The sequence below is a fragment of the Periophthalmus magnuspinnatus genome, chromosome 16, assembly GCF_009829125.3.
Source record: "Periophthalmus magnuspinnatus isolate fPerMag1 chromosome 16, fPerMag1.2.pri, whole genome shotgun sequence".
Taxonomy (NCBI): Eukaryota; Metazoa; Chordata; class Actinopteri; order Gobiiformes; family Gobiidae; genus Periophthalmus; species Periophthalmus magnuspinnatus.
In genome coordinates this window covers 16,117,302-16,135,012 of record NC_047141.1, presented here as the reverse complement: position 1 = coordinate 16,135,012, position 17,711 = coordinate 16,117,302, and the positions used below count along the sequence as shown (strand labels likewise).

Sequence of the window (17,711 nt, the reverse complement as noted above, 5' to 3'; positions counted from 1 at the left end):
AAAGTCAGTGAGTGGTGTTTTTTTTTCTGCTGACCCATATTCAGTGTGCAGATGCTGTGGGCTAATAACAAGTGAATCCAATGGAGAATCCAATGGAGCGTGTTAGAGGGGCCAGCAGAGGTCCGGCCGGGCTGACTGTCCCACAGGCGGCTCTGTAATCACACAGTCTCCGCAGGAGCAAAACAACCCCAGGACTGTAGCGCTCAGATAGGAGGGGGAGAGGAAGAGAGGAAGGGAGAGGAGAAGAGAGTATAGAGTAGAGGGGCAAGTGAGAGAACCAGAGGAGTAACCAAACTATAACAAACCAGGGGTAGATGAAGAGATCTAGGGGGAAAAAATCTGAGTTCTACTATGTAACTTTCTTTTAAAATAAAGAAATAAATGGTTTCTGGCCTCTATGAGATGTCCTTCAAGATATATTACTAAGTTTTGATTATTTTGAATGTTATTAAACTTTCCTGAATTATTAAATGTATTAGAAGCACAGAAATGGATAGTAAACTCATATATTGACAAAATATTCAGTTGAAATTTACAATATGTTATAAATAATATCTGCCAATAACACCAATTAATTCATTGGTTCATTCATTTTTAATGGTTCACCCTATGTATTCACTCCTATGAGTTTATAAACGTTGCGCACAATTCCTGGTTCTCAGATGATAAAACGCTTTATAATTAAATGCAAACAGCAGTCTCATTTTGAACTCAAAAGCTGCATTATATCAGGATCTACACTGGGCCAAAACAAATTTTGCTCAATTACATAAAAAGCAGTTACAGACAAAGTCTGCTGTTTATGTTTATATGAGCTGGAAAAGAAAAACGTCCTCTCTTTATTCTACAGTATGTTCAGGAATATAAATATCCTTTGTGTACGTACTGTCCTGCAGCTCCCAGAGCCGTGGGGGCAGGTTGCTGAAGTACTCGTGTTGGAGCGCTGCCTGAGCCGACAGACGGTTCTTTGGGAAGCACTGGAGGAACCTGGAGGCCAACTCCTCAGCGTGGTCCACGTAGCCTAACCTGCAAATACAATACACATGTACAGTCAGGCTTTTGGTATGGACTAAACACTGGGTTAAGAAGGAGGAATTTATTTTTTGTTATTAATCCTCCATTAATTTGACAGTGGCTACATTTACATGCACATTAATCTGACCATTATCTGATTTCTGGAGTTATCAGATTATTGGAATGTCATGTCCAAAAAGATGCATCTGATATAAGTAATCTGACTTCTTTCTGATTGCCCAGTTTGGACAAAGATTAAGTAAAACGGCAGAAGCTAATGTGGTGAAGACAAAAATCAAAGACAAAATATTAAAGATTGAAAAAGTAATTTTAAAAGTCATTGTACTTCATCTTTCAAATACAAGTTACTCTAAAAACCTATTGAACTTACACATGTCACTAGGTATTTTGATGATTCGATTTCTGTCGTACATGTAAACACACACTGACAATCTGATCTAATTATTGGGTTATCTGATTATTCTAGTTGTCTGATTTTGCTGGAGTAAATGTACCCAGTGATGCGGACATGGTGAGAGAGCATTTGGTGCTTTACAATTCGGTACACTGATTATTCACACCAACCATCAGCCAACATGAAACATATTACAATAAAACACACATATCAAAAGTGGGTGAAGTGTCTTGCCCAAGGACACAACAATATAAACTGGGGACAACTGGATTTCAACCGTAAACCTTTGTGTTATGGGTATTGCTGTCTTACTGCTGTGCCATTATAGCCCATTTGATGTTTTCCTACAGTCAATGAACATATACCCAGTGTGAACCCTGCCTCAGGCCCATAGTTAGAGGGAAAGGTCAGTCATAGAAAGTATAAAACATAAATGCGATGTTTTGTGATCCCCTAAAACACAACATTCTTTACAGTATACCCAAAACATCCAACAGATTCTCAACCTCCTCCCATTCTAAATATATAACCACTTTCACTACCACATACTTACTATTCTTCAATCCCACAAACCTGCTGACAACAGAAAACAGCTTTTTAATTACGCTGTATGGTCTGCTGATGTGGTGAAAAAAAAAAAAATCTTACATGCAAATCTCCATTACAGATGCATGGTGCCCTGGTCACCACAAACAAGGCATCAAAGCTGGCATAAAACTGGCAGTGTGCATGTTTCAGCACACTCCTCACCAGCACACAGTAATTGGGAAGTGCAATGGGAGTCAGTGAACTCCTGAACCAGCCTTACATCACCTAGAATAACTACTGGGAGAAAGGCATAGAAATGACGAGATACAGTCAGTAATTAGGCATCAGGCCCATTAAATAAACATGGTGTTATTGGGTTAGCGTCTCATATGTTCCTATGTGCTGCTGAGTTCTGGATTCACTGCACCAGCAACTGAACATCTACTCCCAGGGCTCACAATAGGGATCTGAACCAGACTTGTGAGGCGTGGAGGGGCGATCATCCCGACAGAGGAGAGGGGGAGAGATAATGAAGTCCGTCAGGGCCTGTAGTCTTGTCCCGGTCTCACAAGGTCTCATTCAAGAGAAAACGGAGCTGAAAAACTACAGATACCATAGGGTCAGAGTGTATATGGAGATTAGCATTTCAATGGAGAGGATTAAGACAGGAGGCCAATGTAGGGGTCCTTTGTGGTTGTAGACACAAATTAGATGATTCAGTATAGACAAAAATAGCTTTGGTAATAATTGTGGGAGATCAATTTATGGTGGAATGTGTCGTATTAGAAGTAGGTGTAGTAGTAGTAGTAGAGGAAGTTGTAGTAGCAGTAACTGTAGTAGTAAAAGTAGAAGAAGCCATAGTTGTAACAATAGTAGGAGCGATACCAGTGGATGTAGTAGAAGCAGTAGTAGTAACAGTAGTTGTAGTAATAGTAGTAGAAATAGTTCTTTCTTTCTTTTTTATTTGTCAGGGACCATGTACACATTCATTGATCTTACAAGAGAAGAGATGATTTGTACCAGATTTAGCTACTGCTGCAGTCCCTGGGCAGGTGAACACACATTAAAATACACATTTCATTACAATTATATTATAAGACGAACAGTTCATCATTGACACTAGTAGTAAAATACAATAAAATGTCCCCATGTCCAATACAGTATGTTTCCTATAGTCCATACCAATTTAAAAAAAGTGGTGGCAATAGTAGTAGAAGCTGAAGAAGCTGAAGTATTGGCAGTAGTAGTTGTAGGAGTAGTAGTAATGGTAGGACTAATAGCAGCATTAGCAGTATAGATGTAGTTGAAGCCGTAGTAGTAGCAGTAGCAGTAGCAGTTTATAAGTAGTAGTAGTCTTAGTTTAGAACTTCCCAAATCTTGCTGAAATCCTATTTTAGTCCTGATATCCTGATATAGTCCTGTTTAAGAGCTCTATTTGATCTGGTACTACTCTGCGAGCTGAATATTTTGTTAGGAGGAACCTGGGGAGAGTCTGAGAACCACTGGTCTAAACATGTTTATTAGGTTTTCTTCGGTTTGACTGACAGCTTATGTGACCAATATCATGGACCATATTCTGAAACAAAGACACAAGTGGGACGGCACAAAGGCTGTGGGTGCCAAAGCGAGATAACGGTAATGAATTGTTTTATGTTTTAATTAATTGGCTTTTTGTGACTTTCTATTGATGTTTCTTCTGTAAATTTCACACATTTTGAACTTACGTTGTCTTTGGCTGTGAAGTTTATATTGCCAAAAAACAGATTAACTGTCTTTTCCCTATTCCTTGGAGCATAATAGTGATATATTACACTGTATTATAAAACAAAAATAGCTGTATTTGTTTTTACGCCTAACAACTTTGGTAAGAAGTGATTTTTAAGTTAAATATTCAACAGTTTCACATTTTCATATTTTTCTGGCCGCTATAGTGCTGGTTAACAGATCCCAATAAACCACGCTTGCCCCAATACCTACGCCATTCTACACCCTAAACATAAGCGCTACACCTGATATCCCTCCTATATGCAGTGTTGAGGCTACCTGTCATTCTTCGGAACCAGGTGCACCGGTGACACCTGTATTCCCATTACAAAACAACTATTTGATATGTCTTCCCGTACTCGTATCGGAAACATTAGCTATCCTATTCTCCTCCGTACTCGCATGCGGGCTGACATATTGTGTGAGACCCCGGTGATCATTGCAAACTGGTGATGCGGATCAAGCACGCATTCCTTCTTGCCATTTCCATCAACCCAAAAGCTGTGAATAAGTGCACATCTGGCAACACAGATAGCCATCTACAAAGGCTACCACGCAGCTGCCGGCGATGACAAATTTACAGCAAACAGCATTCCTTCGGCAGTGGTGCGTAGCCTTTTTGAGAGTGTCAAGACAACAGGGAGGTATAGGGGAAGTGTTAGACTTGCAAGATAGGGATAGATGACTCAGGGTATCCTTTTTGTCGTATGAATTGTGTTGAAAACCACCTTTGACCAGTTTTCACCACACCTTACTCAACTAATGATAAAAAGAAACGTAAAGATGGTATTGAGGACGGACAAACAGGTCTTAGCACGCCCAAGTTAAAAGCTGTCAGTCCGATTGGCTATGGACAAGTGATGGTGACGTGTTTGGGCCATTCCTGCCAACAGCAAATGCATAATGACATAATGAGAGTGGACGGAAACAGAAATGGAGGTGGAGTACTTAATGGAGTACTTTGTGGTTTGGAGTTTTAATATATAGTGTGGGTAACTATACATTTTCAAAATTAAGCAGCGTATTCGCCGTGAAAAGAGAGACAAGAGCATATGATTGTAACGTATTTTGTTGATTCAAGTCACAGTTAACACAGTTTCATATTTGAGTTGATATTATGTCAAGGAATAGAATATAAAACAGATTGCATCATTGGCTCAGTGGAGGGATCAGGATTTTTATTCAAACTCCAACTGGTGCTTAGAGTTGTTGTGTCCTTGGCTAAAACACTTCACCCACCTATAGTTGAACGTGGTATGTGTGCGATTCGTGACGGAGAAACTCAGAGGAACAAGTGGTTCAGATTGGCAGCCGTGATCGTCAGTCTTTCCGTTTCCAAAAAGCGCTACATAAATCAAATACCTACTTGTACGGCACCAACTGGGCTGTAGTATTACAAAGCCGTGCTGGATAAGAACCTTTATATTCAATACTATACATCAGGGGTGTCCAAATGAGGCCCTCAGACCAATTTTTGTTAGTCCTGAGGCCCCTTCCCAAATTAGCCCAACTGATCAGAACTTTACTACAAACAATAAAGGCTTTACCAGAACTTGTAAAACCCATCACAACCATATCATTTATTTTAATTAGTGGAATAAACTCACAGTTACTGCCACAACGATAACAAAAAGTATGACCGCAAAGCAACAATTTCATATTTAAAACTCAATTCTGCAGATGTCCACGGCTCACTGAACGTGCAATTGCAACGGTCCATTTGAAAAACAGATGTCCGCAGATGGATTACTCCGAGAGGCAGGACTTATTTCATGCCGTGATTTACCTACTGCCCCCATTATAAAGCAATCCAGCAGGAATGCAAGGCTCAATGCTTTGTCAGGTAACATTAAAGTGATAGTCCTCAGATGTTAAACCTGATTTTGGAGGCTTTGAACTTGTACTTTTGGGGGCTGCATGCTGCATTTTGATTGATATTGATTACGGGGGTTGTTTTAAATCCACCTTCTTCTGGCTTCAAATCTTATCCAAATGCTACACTATAATAAAATATCTGAGATTATTGAGAAATCGGCTGCTCATAAGATTGTCAAGGTTGAAAAACCGCATTGGAAAATGATGAAACAGAGTTGATATGGGAGTTGGGTTTGGGCTGTTGATGTCATTGGGAGATAACATGTGCTCAGAATACTATATTTTTGACGTGGCTTTTTGAAGTTTGGGCTATCTGGGGATCAAAATTAGATTTGTCCTGATTGATTGACAAGCAGTTGTTTTAGATTTTGAGATTTGGTTGAAGTAAAGCAATACAAATAATGTCTTAGAAGGACTACACATCGCCTAATTCATTTATATTGATAAGTGGGTAAGTTACTTCTGTATCCACTGCTGCCCTGGATTAGACTGACAGAATCCAGGCTGTCAATCTGCACCCTCCACCCACTCACGCACTACATTCATACACAGGTAAGGTGGGTGTAGTGTCTTGCCCAATGACACAACAGCTATAACTGTGCGAAACTGGGATTAAGCTGGTCGGTGAATGCTCTTACCACTGAGCTACTGTTACCTTTTGTACTTTTAGTTGGAGATAAAATTCTGTTTAAAATGTCTACTATAATGTATTACAAAATGCAATATATATTTTGCATGTAGTTTCAATCTAAAGTTATGTCCTTAAACAAGACACTTCACCTTTTTTCCCAATGTGTGCACACTGTTTTTTTATTAGTGAACGGGTTAATGAGCGGTTCCTTGAGGTTTATCACTTTAGTTTTACCACTTTAAAGGTCAAACATTACGCAAACTTGTCTCTTGTAAAGTTTGAGCCACATTATAATGTTGTCACTTCCTCAAAATCTATACTATATAAGCAAAATATCTTTCTGAAAATTAAAAATGAGAGGGATGCTGTAGCTTAAGTGTTGTCTGCGCTGTGGAGAAGCCTTAACTAAAACATTCAAGTCATCGGAGAGCGGGCTGAAGTTGAGGTTTTATTTTTAATGCTACATCTAAATATCAAAGTGGCGCTTCAGATTCCAGACCCTTGCTCATTTACTATACATCAATCCTGCTCATTTTCTCAGCTGGAGAAATACAGGGCTAAAAACACAGAAGAATGGGGCAACAATGGAGTGTGTAAGGCTGATATCACATTCACGGTCCCCTGGCCTCAGATAAAAGGCACGCAGAGGAAGTACTGGTCATTAACATTCAGCCTGACTGTCTTCTGCTCTATGTGGTTTCCTTCAGGAGCACGGGCCAAGAGGCTGAGAGCAGAGCAAGAAAAGTTAGAAATTTGTCATGGGGCTTGTGGTTCTGTCTATTCATGGTAGGAATAAAAAATAATAAGTCAGAAGAACTTAAAAGTGCGTAATGCAACTTTTCTGGTGGGGTCCTGTACTGGTTTGTCTCTCTGGAGATGTTTTTGATTTGTCTTATATATATATCTTGCTTCTATCAATTACTTGTGTTATTATTGCTCAGAAAAACCTTGAAGCATTTTTATTCTGAGCGGGTTCACCTCTTGGCCTGAACATCTCTAAAGTAATAAAGTAATCTCCCTGGAGTAAGCAAGTGGCAGACGCTCCACTAGAAAAGTTACAAAGTGCTAATAATAAGTCACAATCTGTTGATACAGGTCACATGGTTCAGTTTCCTCTGATATGATTCAATCAGACTTTGAAAGTGAGCATCCGTGGTTTGTCAGTTCATTTCTCAGTACTCCTGGCATTTAGAGTACAGTGTAAAGACTTGTACACATACCTTGAGATCTAACACATACAGTATAATAATAATACAATACAATATGAACGCAAAAACCCATTGCGTGCACCCAAACAGCTGCACTTGAGTGGGGTTTTGGGTAGAAACGAGAACAATGTAGAAGCCATTATTTACTCTACTGCAAATCTACAGTAAGCAAACTGTTTATAAATGACATTACGCATTTAATTTAATGAATGCTTTGCCCTCATTTACTTCTTCTAAACACAAACCTCCAAAACTGATGGAGATTTATTTATTTTTTTTTATCTTTGGAACGTAATATCATTAAAAGGCCCACATTATGCTGTTTTCTGATCTATGTTATAATGTTGTTTCCTCATCACAAACAGACCTGGAGTTGTGTTTTGTTTCATTCACACATTTAACACACAACACACTGTTCCACTTTGTGATGTCATGTGGTATTACAGGAAGTGCTCCACTGCGTTTAAACTCCATACATATAATTTCAGTCCTGGAATTGCTAATCTCTACCAAACTAAAGGTAAAACGTAGCTGTTCACTTGAAAACTACTGATTCGTGACGTCACAAGGTGAAACAGAGCATTTTGAGCTTTAGAGATGTAGACAGACTAATAATAAAGTATAACTCAAACATGTGCGAATGAAATAAAACACAACTCCAGGTATGTTTTTCTTGCGGACAGTACATTTTAACATGACTTAAAGCTCACAAGAGTCACTTTTGTGTAATACAGGACCTTAAATTGGAGACTACCAAATTCTTACACCCCTGACAAAACAGATTAATTTGTATTTTGCATTGTAGCCATTGTAGCCATTTACCTACCATAAAACAACCATACTGCTTTAGCCTTCAGCACATTTATACCTTTATAATCACTCTACACTCTCCGGCGGCACCTGCGTATTACACTTTCCGTTTGACTCCCATCCAGATCCTCTCCATTGAAGCCTCTCTACTGTACTGTACGTGCGGCTTGCCTATGAAACAGCTGCTGTGGTTTAACATAAATCATTTGGCTCTCGCTCCCTGCTCGTCCCCTGAGGTCTGGGAAACAAACTCGCTGTCGCCCGGTGTGAGCGGGGCCCTCCAGATGTTAGCCCGGGGCCCGTACAGCGCAGCGCGAGTAGGAGGCCGACCCCCAGCTGGGCATGCAGTGGAGAGGGGCGGGCATGTAAGGCAGAGATAGTGTTACGAATGTGCTAGAGGATGACGCTATACTGAAATATGTGTATACAGAAGAGCCCAAGGACAAGCCACTGTGGGAATCTGCTGGAGAAGATAAGGACGCTGGGGGGACCATCAGCTGGTAGTGCAACCCGAGATACGCGTTGTAATATGGTGGGTAAATATATAGAGGATATAGGGAGAGGACTTACTTATTCCATGCTTGTCTCAGCTTCTTAGCGCTGTAAACTGTGAAGCGATCTGCGAAAAGTATAAAGAGATGGAGAGGTTAGTGGGCTGGATTATATGCAACTGTTAGACTTCAGCACAACCAAATGAAATCCTGTATATTACTACAAATCGCACAAAATCATTCAGTTAAAGGTGCATGATGTAACTTCTCTGGTGGAGCATATGCCACCTGCTGCTTTCCATGGAGATGCTATTGCTTTGTCTTTTGTCTGGCTTTGGAGACACTATCAGGCCGAGTTACGTTTCAGATGTGTGTGAAAGTAACTCCACAAGGTATTTTTGAGCAATAAAAACAGTGGAGAGAGGTTACAAAGTACAAGTAGTAAAGTACTGTGCTTAAGTAGAATTTGTAGGTGTCTGTACTTTACTTAAGTCAATCTTACAGTGGATACTTTTTTACTTTTAGTTCACTATATAAAGAGCAGGTATCTGTACTTTCTACTCCATTACATTTTTGAACTGGACTGAAAAGTAAAAAGCATTTTTCATAAGATTTGATGAGTTATTTTTACCATGTTTTTGGGAACATCCTGACTAAAGTTTCTGACGTCAAGCTGAACAAACAACAATGAATACACAAAATTCATAAGAAAAACTGAGAAAATTCATACCGTTACTGCTTTTCAATCAATATCATCACTACATTTAAGATTTTGACACTTTTTGACACAAATTATTTTTACTTAAGTAGATTTTTTTATATAATACGTTTACTTTTGCTTGAGTAACTTTTTGCTCCGTATCTGTACTTTTACTTAAATAGCAAAACTGAGTACTTCATCTACCACTAATAAAAAACACCTGTAACTGAATAAATGCAGGATAGATAAGTTTAATGCCATACTGTGGAAGTTCCAACCTCTAACAAAGTAAAAACACCTTTATAGTAACAAGAAAAGTTACATAGTGCACTTTAAATCCTTTTATGGTCTTCGTTAAGTAACTTTTCCACCAATGTGTTCAGTCTTACAGGTGAAAACAACACGGTTATATTTTTGTATTTTGGCTTTGAGTTAATATTTTGAATAAACAATACAAAAAAAAATGACAAAAGTATTTAAACAATGTATAGATATTGAGAAATGCATAATGACACAAACAAATCTATACTGAAATGGAAACAAATTGCCTCATCCAAAAATAACCATAGCAGCTGGTCTCGGCCTCACCTGCGAACTACAACTGGTTAAGTGGAAGTAAATGAATTTGCATTGACCTCCACCTTAAAACACTCTACAATGATGTGTTGATTGTAAACTAACACAGGTGCTTCTTGTTATACTCCCATTGAGAAGTTAGCAGTGAGTCAGTCGTTTATTACATCACTAAATTGGCATCCCGTCGTTACTCATGTAATGGCATTCACCTGCAGCTCCTACGCGGCATCTGAATGTGTTTTGGTTTGTACTGCTGTCAAAAACTCATCCTGAAAGCATTTTGAGTATTTTTCCAATCAAGAAAGAAGTGTAAAAAAAACCAACACTTGTCTAATTATTGATGTGTCTGAGGATGTATTATAAAGTCATAACTGTGAAGTACTGTAGTGAGATGGGCTCATTAAACCAAGAGAGGAGACCAGGCCAGAACTGCCATGTGGAGGACACAGAGGAGCGCACAAGCATGCCAACTGTCCAGCTCATATCCAACCATACAGCCACACAGACAGAACGAGGGAGCAGGGAGGGAGGGAGAGGGAGGGGAGAGGGAGGGGAGAGCGGGAGGAGGGAGAGGGAGGGTGGAGATCAAGGGAGGGAGAGAGAGAGAGGGAGAGAGGATGGGGAGATACAGCCACACAGACAGAACGAGGGAGCAGGGAGGGAGGGAGGAGGGAGGGAGAGGGTGGAGATCAAGGGAGGGAGAGGGTGGAGATCAAGGGAGGGAGAGAGAGAGACAGAAGGGGGGAGGGAGAGAGGGAGAGAGAGGGAGAGAAGGGGGAGGGAGAGAGAGACAGATGGAGAGAGCCAGAGAGCGAGCAAGAGAGAGAGAACCAGAGAGAGGGAGGGAGAGAGGGAAGATGGGAGACAGAGGGGGAGAGAGAGAGAGGGAGAACAGGAGACAGAGAGAGAGAGGGAGAGTGAGAGAGTAACAGAGCAAACAAGAGGGAGAGAGCCAGAGAGAGGGAGTAGGAGGGAGAGAGGCAGGAGAGAGAAAGAGAGGGAGACAGGGGCCAGAATGAGAGAGGGGGCAGGAGAGAGAGAGGGAGGGAGAGAAAAAGAGAGAGGGAGACAGAGAGGAAGAGAGAGGGAAGGAAAGAGAGAAAGTGACATAGAGAGTGGAAGAGAGGGAGAAAGTGGGAGCGATCAACAGAGAGCGAGAGAGAGAGAGAGGGGAAGAAAGGGGGAAATAGAGACAGAATAATCCTACTATCCGCCAACCACACGACTGTCAGTCAAAAGTTCAGAGGCTGCCAGGGTCCTAACGTTGTGCCAAGACTGGACACAGGGAGGCCCAGAGTGAAGCCAGAAATAGACCAGAACCAGGAAAGGATGAGAAAATATGTGGCATTTTGCATGTTGTTTTTCTCATAGGGAGAAGATGAAATGCTGTAGTTATAGTAGAATTGAGACTGCATTTGAAATATATTAAGAGCGTAAAAAAGTTTCACCAAATTATTATCAAAATTTATTCATGACAGTTTTTTGGGTTTTTTTTTTACATGCTGAATCCTGTAATCATGATTATAGCCTGAATATATAAAAATAGCTGGTGTATTGTAAAAAGCATTGGTCAACAGCCAATCTAATCACAGTAAAGGAATACTAAGACTGATGCAACACTGCCATCTGGTGGACATCTCTTGAATGGCTTTATAATGGGTGAAAATTGATTGGTGATTTTTGCATTATTTTTTGTTTATTTAAAGGGAATATATATAAAATCAAGGTTCATAAGCTTTTATCATTTTTTATTTGTGATTCTTCATTATTAGTTCTGCTTTATGCACTGTATTTTTTTCTCTTTTTTTTTCCTGTAGGATCCAAAAATGCCATTGTACCCCTTTTTCAACAACAAAACCCACCAGTTTGTAATACTTTTAGAGCAATATTGCCGTTTACAATTAACAAAATAGTTGTATTTAATGTTTCAAAGCAAACACAATATGTCTTCTTTAAGTATAAGTATAATATCTGAGCCATTATTACTATTACGATGAAGATCACATTTCACTAGACATTTGTATTCGGCCAGAGGAGATGGAGGCGGGGTTGTGGTCATGTGATGCCTCCAGGACAGTCCCAGGACGTCTCTCTGACCCTCCTGGTGTACCCCTGTCAGCTGGAGCTCTCTCTGCCTCTGTTCATGGAGCATCTAAAAGGCCTAATGAGCTCCCAGAGGGCACTGCATGCTCCTCTGCACACACACACACCCAGCCCCCCACCTCACCCGCTGTACCCCGCCATCCTGCCTCTGATTTAACACTCAGCTGCTGGCACTGGTCTGTGACTCTCGAGTGTGAACAAGGATGTCTCTTTTAACTTCAATCAGCAGAACTTGGAGGATATTCACTGTGATTAACAAAGTGACGGATAGAAATGAGTTGCTCGTGGACATCATGGGAAAGCATTTTTTGTTATTGTAGGGTACCATTATTAGCATCTATCTATACATTAAAATAAGCACTTTAAGGATAGAGAATTTAAAGCTCTACTTAAAAGTGTTTATGGAGTAAAAATACCCTGAAAAGCATGCATTCTCTACAATGAACAGGGTCACTTTTCCACAGATCTGACGTGTAACTCTGGTGAAGCCGCTTGCTTAAGTTGCCGCATGGAGATAGATAAATGTCACACCATGGAAACAAGCAGGTGGCGGACTATCCATGAGAAATTTTCCATAGTGTACCTTAAAGGAAATCTGTTGGGTATTTTCATGCAATATAAGGACAGTGTGACCAGTAGATGGTGTGAACCTCAAGAAAGTTTACAACTTGGAGATGAAAATGTTTAGTTTTTTTAGTTCATTACCTGGCTTGAAGTGAGGCAATGAGTTCACACCAGGCCAACTGTCTTCAGAGGGAGTTCCCAGGACCTAGAACAAAACAGACATAAGATAAACATCATTTAGCACTACTTTGCCTTATAATAGTAGGCATATTTGGAAGTTAAATGGAAATACACATCCACGATATTAAAGCTGACTTTATGAGTACTTTGTTACATTGGTTTTTATTTCAACATTACTCAAGGCCATAACTCCTGACACGCTCCACATATTCTGGGAGGCGCCCTGCTGCTTGGACTACAGTTGCTTGGACTAGATCTTTTATGGAAATGCTACCCCGATCTCTCACGCACTCTCACGCACCCAGCCGGGGTTTATGATGACACAGAGCAGAGCAGCGGACATGCCTTCTCCATGATCCATCACACTCTGCACAGTAATAGTTTCCAGATCCAACGGCTGTTTCCAGGCTGCTTAAGAAAGTCCTGGTTTGGACCGGCCAGTTGGGTAAATGCACTGGGCGGAGGTGGGCTGTGATGTCACCCATATGAATCTAATACATATGGGGAGATGGGAAATGTAAAGAAATAGCAATGGGAAAGAAAATGTGATTATCCAAATATTTACAGAGAATGGTAGTGAATGTATGTGCAGATGGAAGTAAAGGGAGCAAGAAGAGGAGATTTTGAAAGAGGATGTCAAGGTATATGGGTGCAGTGGGTCAACTTTGCTAGGGATTTAAAAAGTTCTGACTTCTTCCTACTCCCTTTTGAACGTTCTTATATCTTAATTATTGCCCATGTTTCATTATCATTTATTATGCATTTTTATATGTTTGAAATAAAAAGTTATCAAATCAAGTTTGCATGTGTGAGTTTGGCCTTTTGAGACTTTTGGCCCCTAAAGAGTCTCAAAACACAAAACTATTTAAGCAAAGCAGCCAAACTGGTGACCACTGTTTACATAGAATAGGTTTGAGACATAATATCAGTCAAGATTAATCATAAAATAAGGTATATTTATGAAAAAAACTAAAAGGACTATTCATAAGTTAACTTTTACTATGCTAATTCATGTTGTACTGATTTATACTGTTGACTTTGATTAACATAAGACTAGAATCTTAAAAATTGTTGCATAATGACTCAAGTACACAGTATTTCTTGTTCATACTGCCAGTCAATGATGTTGTAACCAATGCTGTAATACACCAAACTCCCCAACAGAGGGCAGTAAACCGCTATGAAACAGTCCCCAGACGCAGGGTAGTGTATTTCAAGATGTTACAATTAAAGGGGAAAAGATTAGAGATAACACAATTTCTCATGCTTAAGTTGCAACACTTTTGACCACAATCACAAACCATATGTCTTAAATTAAAGATCTGGTCAGTGTTTATTCACACTACTGAAACCCCATCTGCTTGTCATTATGAAGGCTATTACAGAGGTCACTGGCACTAAAGCTGATGTGTGAAGGACATAAAAACCCAAGTGAATTTACATGCCCCGAGTAAATCAGCGCACAGCTCGTCCCGCTCAGTTGTGTTCATTAATGCATTATGTTTTTTCCTCAGTGTGATCCTAAAACACAGCAACACATTTTGTCCTGTTCTGCGGTCAGTTGTTGTGAATGTAAATAAGTCACAGAGCAGCACATTAGCGAGTCTTGTCTCAGTGCAGATGTGTAACCCACCTGCATACTGATGCTTTAAGGGTTTAATTGGTGTCAGACATGTTTGGAACAACAAGTCCACAATGCTATAGAGGTGTAAGTAATCATCCTACTTTCTTTTTTTCCATGCTTTAATTGCAAGCTACATTTTTGTCTATATGAACTGCTGCTTTTTTGTTTAAAGATAAAAAAAACAAAGCTGCAAGTGTTGATAAAGGTGCAGTCCGAACCTAAACTTCAACATTTCAGATTTAAATGTGCTAATAAGTGATAAAAAAATAAAAAAATAAAAAAACACATTACAAAATTAGATTTACACACCTAAAGAGATGTACAGTGCATTATTCATTCACTCTGCACTTGGTGGTGGTGAGCTACTACTGCGGGCACCAATCACTCTCATACGTGTGGGCTAAGTGTCTTGCCTAAGGACACGACAGCATTTTCCATTAGGGACCCAGTTTAGCATTATCTGTTAAAAGTGCTTGGATATTCAACAGAATCGACCTTAAACTACTTATTTAATATTTTCACTTATAACTCATAACTTATCCTTATTAAAACCCTATACGCAATCATTATTTAAAGTTATTTCAATTATAACCAGCTTCCTCACCATGCTTTTGAACAAACAAACATACATTATATATATTTTTTTATCAGTATGAGCCAATCCTGTAATAAAATCTGCCATCATTATAATAAAAGCTTATCCATGACCCAACCTTACAGCCAAAACATGTTGTCTCTAAGTACAAAAGGAGAGGGCAGATTCGCTTTAAACTAGTGAATGCGGCGGCCTCCACAGGTGAGCTCTCAGCACACCCGGTGGTCAGGATGAGTTATAGCACGGTGAGGAGCAATGGGAGTGTTAGAAGGTGATGGACTGAGGTCGCCTGCATTATTAATGAAGCTCAGAGTGGCTTTGGCTGGAGAGCACAGGTAGTGATGGGGGAGGAGGAGGAGGAATGGGAGAAGGGGAAGGAAGGGAGGAGAGTGTTTTTATGGAGATCGCGGTGAAGTGGTTGTAAAGGTGAAATAGTGTACGGTAAGGGTCATCAGAACTTATCATGGACACATTTTTTATAGTTTTGTTTGACCTTTTGGGGGGTCCCATTGGGAGACAGTATAACTATATACGGGGACAACTGAATACCAGCACAGCATTTTCAAAAAGTAAAAAGTATTTGTGAAAGGCATCTTAATCATACTTCCTGTATTATGCATGCAATGGTACTTGTACATATTTATATTTTTACTGCCTTTGGGATGAATAAAGTGGTATCTTAATTTAACTGCTAATTGTGGCCATACAAATTGCAATTTTTTGTCAGTGACTTATGCTCCACCCTCTATCATGGGTATATTTACACAGCTAGTCAAAAATCCTACTTGGCGTATATTTTTTTCTTCAAAATGTCTGTGTAAACCCTCAGTTGTCCAGGTATTTCCTTCAAAACCTAACAGGTCTGAACAGAAACAAATGTCACTGTTTGCATGACTTTTCAATAATCGGATTACTCCAGAAATCAGATAATGAGATTTTTGCATGTGAATACAGCCACTGTGCAACCCCTATATTCCCATAATAAGACTCTAGCCTATATAGTCATCTCTCAACACAAGTGATGCATGACGCTCGGTTAGACTCTGCCCTCCTCAAAGCATGTGAGCGTGTGCAGGCAGTGACAGATCAGAGAGAGTGAATCGCAGTGGAATTTCTCGGAGGTCAAAGTTCACAACCCCAAACTCGCAAGTGCGCATTCTGCTGTACGTACACGCACCCGCCCCCTGCCAGATCTGTTACCGACCACCCACCCGCAAAAACACACATGACCCCAGCAGCATCACAGAGGAGATTTTTATTTACACAACTTATGAAGAAGACAGACAGGCTTAGGATTGAGGATGCACGGGAATCAATGGGGGATCAATGCAAGTCAATGTAAACGCTGGGATTATTGGAAGTTAAGTGGCTTATAAATACGCAAAATTAAGCTATGGCGTACGTAAATCAATCAAACTATCAATTTACATAGTGGGTGCCATTCAGTATAAGCTTGTCCATGTACTAAGAATGAGAAAAACCTGTATTCGTCCTATCTCGGGTTAAGGCACGTTCAGTTGTGATTGTAGTAACCAATTTTAAAGCTCGTGGGCTACACCGTCCCTTTAGTAAATCCATATAAAATGTTACGGCAGTTTTTTACAAGTGATTCAACCTGAGTGACGTACAGTGAGTGTGAATAGGTTAAGCCTTGATTTTCACAGCTGGAGTTTTGAGAGTAAATCCTTAGAAATTTTTCAGTGGAAGGCTCAAATCTTTGAAGTTGAGGTGTAAACAGGACCCCCTTTCTTACAGGACCCCCACCAGCACCACGCACAGGTTCTGCCGTAGTAATGTTATTGAATCTTTCCAAGCTCTGGCTTTATTCTCAAACCCATGAATTTGTTCGGTTTCAGCTACTTGTTTTTAGTAGCTGAAACCATTTTTATCACTCAAAAGATGTTTCAAACTGTGAAATGCTATGGCAACAATTCAAATTTTTCTCAGACTTATACCCACAGATTCTCCAACTTAACTCTCCACCTGCACACAGCGTTCACCTCCTCTCTACCTCTTCTCCCTGTCGTAACTCTGACCTCCATTTTTGAAAGCTCTGAGTTGAGTGGATTGGGGTCAAGCTTATCCGAACCAGAGAACCAGGAGATCAGCTGTTTCCCTGAGCATCCCGGGATAGGAATGCACCTCCATAAGCCGTGTCCCATCCCGTCCGTCGGTCCGGGGGCAGATGGCATGTCGGTGGCACGACGGCTGTTGGCGAAATGGCATTATTCATGTCCTCAGAGGCGGATCGGCTGACACGGGCCCAGGATTACCGCTCATAGCAGGAATAGGCTCTAATTAAAATGCTCTACTGATGGCACACGACTTTATACGACCTCAGCGCGGCCCGCTACTGCTGTGAGGGGGCATTCAAGTTTAAGGTTTTATTCTAGATGCTCTCTCATCACATGGGGCCTATTATTAAAGTATTGCTGAAATACGTTTTTTAAAAAGGCATTCAAGTTTCTTGCAGTTAAGCATTTACTAAGCCTGAATCCTCTATAAACTGTTTGTTCATTGTGAATTAAGTCTTTATGCTTTATTAAAGGGTCCATATTACGCAATTTTCTGATCTATGTTACAATGTTTCATCACAAATATCCCTGGAGTTGTGTTTTGTTTCATTCACACAT

At 40.2% G+C, this 17,711-nt stretch overlaps 1 protein-coding gene across 2 annotated transcripts in view; it reads right to left on the bottom strand.

Annotated features, from left to right (window-relative positions):
• Nucleotides 1-17,711, bottom strand: part of cdk14 (cyclin-dependent kinase 14) — a 210,338-nt gene that overhangs the window by 53,737 nt on the left and 138,890 nt on the right. For both annotated transcript variants that reach the window (XM_033980456.2, XM_033980457.2), the window contains 3 exons: nucleotides 12,821-12,884; nucleotides 8,816-8,864; nucleotides 887-1,026 (listed from right to left, as the gene is read on the bottom strand). In XM_033980456.2, the coding sequence (XP_033836347.1) occupies nucleotides 887-1,026; nucleotides 8,816-8,864; nucleotides 12,821-12,884 (253 nt within the window). The remainder of the gene's footprint in view (nucleotides 1-886; nucleotides 1,027-8,815; nucleotides 8,865-12,820; nucleotides 12,885-17,711) is intronic.